The sequence below is a fragment of the Pristis pectinata genome, chromosome 14 (assembly GCF_009764475.1).
Source record: "Pristis pectinata isolate sPriPec2 chromosome 14, sPriPec2.1.pri, whole genome shotgun sequence".
Taxonomy (NCBI): domain Eukaryota; kingdom Metazoa; phylum Chordata; class Chondrichthyes; order Rhinopristiformes; family Pristidae; genus Pristis; species Pristis pectinata.
Window position 1 is genome coordinate 39,757,936 of NC_067418.1, and position 7,417 is coordinate 39,765,352.

Consider the following 7,417-nt stretch of genomic DNA (forward strand, 5'->3'; position numbering starts at 1 on the left):
AATTCCGGCCACTGTCTGTAAGGAGTTTGTACGTTCTCCCTGTATCTGAGTTGGTTTCCTCCGGGTGCTCCGGTTTCCTCCCACGTTCCAAAGACGTATGGGTTAGGAAGCTGTGGGCATGCTATGTTGGTGCCAGAAGCGTGGTGACGCTTGCAGGCTGCCCCCCGAACACTCTACGCAAAAAGACACATTTCACTGTGTGTTTCAATGTACATGTGACTAATAAAGATATCTTAACCACTCTCTGTGTTAAAAACATACTCTTCAAATCCCCTTTAAATTTTCTACCTCTCCCCTTAAACTTATGCCCGCTTGTTTATGATATCCCTACAATGGCAAAAGGATTTTGACAAGTTACCCTACCAATGCCTCTCATTATCTTGTACACTTCTATCAGGTCACTCCTCAGCCTCCTTCATTCCAGGGAAAACCAGCCCAGCCTATCCAGTCTCTCCCTGTAACTGAAGTCCTCCAATCCAGGCAGCATCCTGGTGAATCTCCTCTGTATTCCCTCCAGTACAACCACATCCATCCTACAGTGTGGTGGCCAGAACTGCCACAATACTCCAAGTGCGGCCTAACCAGTGTTTAATAAAGTTGAAATATAACGTCCCAACTCTTCTATATGTTGTATATCTCATATTGCGACCAATGCTGAAACAAATGTGCGTATGGCTAGAGCTGTAACGTTACAATTGGGAGACTGGGGACATTATTGACACTAACATCTATCCTCTTCCACCCCCTCTCCCACATGTTCATGAGTCTCACTAAAGGTGGGATGTGTATAAAATTATACAATTACTTCTCAATAAAAGTTAAAGGCAAAAGCTTTGATTTTCTATTTATTTTGTTCTCTGATTGACAGCACATGTCTGACAGATTCAACCTGGGGAGGTTCACTTTTATCCTGAAATGACTGAGCAGAGCCAGGACATTAATAAAGAGGAATGAGATGGATATTTAAAAGTTAAATTTAAAATTAAGTTCCTTTAAATTTAAAGGATAAAAGTTAAGGAATGTTTAAATGTTGAAAAGTTCAGCATGGTTTCGACTCCTAACTATTATCCAGGGAATTCCGGGTAAAAACTCAACATATAAATGTGTGGGGTTAGAAATGGATTTGGTTGGGATGTCCTCCATTTTGTAATAGCCAGCTGAAAGTCAGCATCCACACATAGAGACTGGTAACTTGGATGAAGTAATGAATGGCTGTTAGCATTCAAGGACTTCAAGATTCAAGGGAATCAAGATTGATTGTACAACTGTATAAAACAGATGACAAATAGATAGCTCCATTTACATCCCACCAATCAATGTCAACGGAAATAAAATTTGGGTGAGATTTTTGGACAAAGCCAAAACTGCCACAAACAATATCTCGAGATGGAGAGAATTTAGGGGAGGATAAACATTTGAAACTGCAGTTGTGCAACTTAATAAGAAAAAGAAGCAGGAGTTGGCCATTCAGCCCCTCATGCTGCACAACTGCACAACAAGATTGTGGCTGAACTTTTACCTCAGTGGCACTTATCTGTACTGATGTCATGCCTTTCCATTCCCTAATATCTCAAAAGCTATCAAGCACTTTCTTGAATATACTGAACGTCTAGAGTTCCCTCATGTAGTGAATTCCAACGATTCATCTTCCACTGGGTAAAAAAAATCTTTCTCAATGCTGTCCTGAATGGCTGATTCTTTATTTTGAGTCTGTGACCGTGGTTCCAGGGGAAAAGTTCAACTGGGCATCTACCCTGTCAAGCCCTGTGAGAATTTTATACGGTTTAATGAGATCATTGCTCAGTATTCTAAGCTCAAGAGAGAGTCCAGGCCAATCTGCTTAATCTCCACTCATACAAAAAAACACACCATTCACGCCAATGACCAAAAGAGAGACATAATAAAATGCTGCAAGTAACAATAGTTTAGAGCTGGACATGGGCCAGAAAGAGATAGGAGAATGCTGGGAGTAAAGGGAAAAACAGAAATAGCTGAACAGAGGGAAAAATAAAGTGAGCCATTAATCTTTCAAATCTGGAAAACCAAAGGTTTTCATTTGTAATGGAGCCAGTGATTGCAAGCTCATTGTCTGTCCCATGTCAATATGGTTTGGTTCTATTCTGAGAAAACTGCTATATCAATGAATCAACTGGTTCATTAGGATGGGCAATCCAGCATTTTAAGTGCTAAAATGCATCCCCTTTTCGTCACAAACTCCAACAAACAAAACAAAGAATGCAATTAATACACCAGCACTGTCTACCAGAACAGCCCCAGTTGTTACTAATTGACCAGTGGACACTTTAAGAGCTGTTCAGAAAGGTTTAACAGCTCTTGAAAGTGAAATGACCATGTTTTATGAATGGCTTCTGATGCAGAGCATAAATGAATGATAGGGATAGAGATTACCAGTGCAAACAATTACAGGATATAAGTTAAATGACTTGCAAAATGTGATGATTACCTAATGTGCAAAGACAGCAACATTTTGCTTGAGAATTAAGGTGAGAGATGCTTAAAGTGCCTAATATAGATTTAAAAAACAAACACATGAACCACTGTGCTCTATAAATTAACTGGCTTCCTAAAGACCTTCACGAATTGAACAGATTCAGAGACAAGCTACAGCAGACTGATCAGGTAAGGTTACAGTGAAATACTTTTGATTACTTTTGAGATCTGAATAAGGCACGGCATTTGATTTAACAGTATTTGTAAAGTTAGTGGAACTATTCTTTCCACCCTTCTACGTGTTGCATCTTTGGCTCAGGAGTTAAACTTCTGCCTCTGAATCAAAAGTCTGCTCCAAAACATGGACCTATAACTGAGGTTAACATCTCAGTTCAGTGTGAAAAGCTCAGCTAGTCACTCAAGGTGGAAGTGCAATGAAGATCAAGGAGGTGGCCTGGCCAACATTTAACACCTCAGCAAACAGCACTGAAACAGGTTATCCTGTCCTGCATATCATCCCTGCTTTTGGATATTGTTATGCAAAAACTAGCTAATGCACCTGCTTGTAAATACAGTGACAAAATTTCTGAAGTTATCTTAGAAATTGTCAGTGTTGAAGTTGCAGACATTCTGCAGATGTAAATGGCACAATCTGAATTTAATGTCTATTTCTTTTCTCTCTAAAAGGAAGACCCACCTCTTCCATTGAAATGGTGTTTTGGAACCAAATCATGCTGGTGTCTGCATTGATCATCTTTTCTTGCCCTAAAGGATTAGAAACACTATCTTCACAGCACCTGTGTGGCTCTCACCTAGTAGATGCTTTGTACTTTGTGTGTGGACCAAAGGGATTCTACTATTTACCTAAAGCGAAGAGAGGTGCAGAGCAGTTTCTAGGTATGTAGCCTTCATGTTAAAAATAATTTCTAGTACAGTAATCAGTTGGTTGTCCTGACTCTTGTGTAGTTATTGAAAATCATAGTTCAATGACATTGGAAAGGTATCATGAAGGATGGATTTCCTCTTTAGATGGACTTTGAGTGAATGACAGAGTAACATGAAGGAGCTATCCAATTATTCCCATCTCCCTGGTATTATTTCAGAAGGATGGCATTGAAGTCATCATTCCATTGAAATTATAAGTACTTCTCCACCCAATATGCTTCTTCTCACCGCCAGCAAGTTTTTCTTTCTGCCTCATGGACATTTAGTTTCCTGTAAAGTGTGTCTAATCTTTTTCATTTCTGCTACTTCTTGTGGTAAAAATTTCCATATCTATTTCCACTCTCAGCATATCCTCCTAAATTCTTCATTAGATTCATTAATGACTGTCTTATATTCATTGCTCACAAGTGGAAATGACTTCCCCATGTCAACAGTCAAGCTTCTTCATAATTTAAAGGCCTTGATTATGGCACATCTCAGCTTTTTCTTCTCTCATGAAAAAAAAGTTTCAGTCTGTTTCATACTAGATCTGACCTCCCAGCTCTTGCACCATCTTTGAGAAGCTTTTCTTTTCCCTGTGTCTCTACATCCTTTTCCTAACATGGGAGCAGACATGAACTCAAAAAGCAAAAAGCTTAAAATACATTTCCTGCTTTGCAATGTTAATAATGCTCCACTGTATTTGGTTTCATGTTTACAGCCTAATCAGCTTGTTTTGTAACTTCCTTTTTAATTTGTACCTTTAGTTCCATTGCTCCTTTCATTGATTTAAATTCTTATTTTCCTAGGCGTGTGTGGCCTTATTCCCTGTTTAAAAGTTCCATCTTACAATAATGTATGTTCAAATTCATTTGCCATTTATGCACTTACTACATTTACTATTGTTCTTTTTATTTTGGAGACACAAGATACTGCAGATGCTGGAATCTGGAGCAACAAACAATCTGCTGGAGGAACTCAGCGAGTCTAGCAGCATCTGTGGGAGGAAAGGAATTTTCGACATTTCATGTTGAAACCCTGCAGGGTTTCGACTCGAAATGTCAACAAATCCTTTCGCCTCACAGATGCTGCTCGACCCCCTGAGTTCCTCCAGCAGATTGTTTGTCCTTTTAATTTTGTTGCATTCCTTCTCATGTACACTCTTCCCATCCAAACACCACAACCCTCCCAAATTCCCCCCCTCCTCAATTTTTGTGTCACCCACTCTTTTGGTATTATATTTTTAATTCCCAAATCCAAATTATGTAATTAAATAGGAAAGAGAATGGATTCAGCACCAATCACTGTGGAATACCATATCTCACGTTTTGCCAGTCTGAGTAGCTACCTTTAAGCTCTACTCTGCTTCCCTGTTTGCAGTCAGGTTGCTGACAATTCTGCCATTTGCCACCTGGCTTCATACTTTAGTCATGTATCCACTAAGTGGACCTTATCAAAGGCCTTTGTAAATTCCATTATCATAGCTACCATATTGCCCTCTTGATCTTTGAAGGAACCTTATTCCATCCTTCATCCCATAGCTTTATGTTTTTGTTTTTCAATTTTGTATGCAATTTTCTTCTGCAAGTTTCAATATCTCTACACCCTTACCAAACTTTTTCTGGACAATTGATTGTTAGTCCAGTTATACCCAAACACACTTTTACTCCACTTTTTTAATATGTTGCACAGTAGTACAATAAATTTTACAGTGAACCCATTGAGTTTAAAGGGAGTGAAAAATATACGAGCGCTCTGGACCCAGGCTCTGGATGTAAACCCCTTGGCCCCTAGTGTTCTGGACTCCAGCTCCAGATGTAAACCCCTTGGCCCCTGGTGTTCTGGACCCCAGCCCCAGCTCCAGCTCATGGCCTGGACCCTAGCCCTGACCACTCTCTGATCCCCCAGGGTCTGGCCGCATACTCCGTCTGGACCCCGAATCACATTCCAGACTGATCAGGATTTTTGAACACTTGCATGCCGATTATTGGAGTTTTTCTGTCTTGAATCTACTTCTACCTGTCAGATGATGCATTCCAAATCATTTCAACTGGCTGCATAAAAATAAATTCTCTTCATCTTCCTTCTTGTTCTTTTGCAGTTATCTTAAATCTCTCTTCTGTCTGACGATCATATGAATATTAGAAATGGAAGCAGCTATTGGCCGTTTGGCCCCTGTGCCTGCTCTATCATTTAATAATGTCATGATTAATCACTCACCTCAGTGCCACTTTCCAGCACTAACCCTATCTTCGTTGATCCTTTAATAGTGGAAAATCTGTCGGTCTCCACCTTGAATATATTCACTCACTGAACTGCCATTGCCCTTTCGGGAAGTGAAATCTAAAGATACACCACCTATTGGGTGAAGCAATTTCTTATTAGTGCTGTCCTGAATGGCCGACATATCATTTTGGGATCTGGCCCCTCATTCCAGACACTCAGCTTGGACAAACATCATTCTTGCACAGGACACTTCAACATTCATAAAAACCCCTCATAACTTTGAATTCCCCTATCAAATCTCAACATAACCTTCTGTTCAGTAAGAAAAGTAAAGAAAACAGAATGGTACTAATCTCTTGGTGTACTCTATCCGAGATTGTTATCAAACATAGTTTTTAAAGTGTGGTGTCATGAATTGGACACCCCAGCTCAAGCAGAATTATTTGTAAAATGTGGAAGTATTTGAACATTAGAAAATTGGCATGGGTGGGGGGGAGGGGGGTAGGTTGTGTTTAAATGCTAGCCATCATTCCAAACCCAGTAACAACCTTCTCCCAATTATATGCACATCCCTAGATTCATTGCAGCTTGAATATTTCTTGAGGGATATTCAGAAAAGTGGATTTAATGATAGACATTGGTGAATATATAAAAACATTGTTTTTTTTCCTTTCCTTCACCACTACAATATGGGGGAGAGACAGAACTCAGATCTGTGTTCTTGTATTCATGTCTGGTATCAGGATACTATGGATGGAGTGAGGGAGAAAAGGGTGCATAGATAGTTACAGGTTCTTTACTTGATCAAAAAAAATGCAAGGTCAAATTGTTTCTTTGGGAAACTAAAATAAAAACAGAAAATAATGGAAACTTAGCAATATCTGTGGAGAGAGAAACAGATTAACATTTCAGACTGAGCAGAAAAATGCACTCTCTTTTTAGAGTCAGAGTCATACAGCACTTGTAGAGCACGTCCATAGTTTTCTGTTTCAACTTTCTTGCAAACTGAATGATCTGAATTGGCAGGGAAGTAGAAAAATGTGGAATGCTGTGCAGGAAGAAATTGGGAGGAAAAAAGAGAAGTAAAAAACTGACTTCCTGCAAAAATATTCTCTTTCAGCTTTACGTGGGGAAGAATCCATTCAAGAAAATGAGATTGGGCATCAAATTCCATTCAATAAACTGCTGGGTCGGATGATGAAGAGGGGGATTGTGGAACACTGTTGTCACAATACCTGTTCGCTTTTTGATCTGGAAGGCTACTGTAACCAGTAAAAGACATAAATGCCCTGAATGTCACAGAGTCCTGAAAATGGAGCATGCAGCCATTGTGAAGCAAGCAGGTCCAGTGTCACATCGTTGATAAATATAAAGCAAGTCACATCTAACTATGTCAAAGATACCTTTGTGGGAATTTGAATAAAAGTACAACAAAGATATTTCCTTTGTTGCCAAAATTCAGGTATTTTTAAATGCCTTCTATCTATTGCCTACTGGGTTTCATTAGCATGAATGGATCTGCTTCCTTTATCTAATGAAGCAAAGCATACTCTGTTTATAGGGATAAACTCACACATTCTACGCACTTTCACAGTTTGAAACAGTCTGGAAATTGTAACTTGTATGTGACTTTAAAAATAAAGAGCAGCTTCAGGTGCTTTGATTTTCCTTTGCATGTCCTTCCTTTAAACTCCTAATTTGACCTCGGTGTGTTACCTACAACACAAGCTGCAGCTGGAGGCTGTTGGAAGCTCACTGAATGTGTGCTTTGGTGTAGGGAATCAAGGGAATTAAGATTACACCTTGTCAATAACTT

At 39.4% G+C, this 7,417-nt stretch overlaps 1 protein-coding gene across 1 annotated transcript; it reads left to right on the plus strand.

The window, feature by feature from the left end:
* Positions 1–3,161: 3,161 nt before the first annotated feature.
* Positions 3,162–6,876, plus strand: LOC127577996 (insulin-like). Its single transcript, XM_052029703.1, has 2 exons — positions 3,162–3,348; positions 6,722–6,876. Exons 1-2 carry the CDS (start codon positions 3,162–3,164, stop codon positions 6,874–6,876), a joined length of 342 nt encoding a protein of 113 aa, XP_051885663.1.
* Positions 6,877–7,417: the final 541 nt, after the last annotated feature.

What these genes read in the sequence shown, in the direction of transcription:
- LOC127577996 (XM_052029703.1), top strand. Translation starts at nt 3,162, where the DNA reads ATGGTGTTTTGGAACCAAATCATGCTGGTGTCTGCATTGATCATCTTT. An exon ending in AGGTGCAGAGCAGTTTCTAG is followed by an intron (nt 3,349 to 6,721) that starts GTATGTAGCCTT and finishes ATTCTCTTTCAG; the next exon opens with CTTTACGTGGGGAAGAATCC.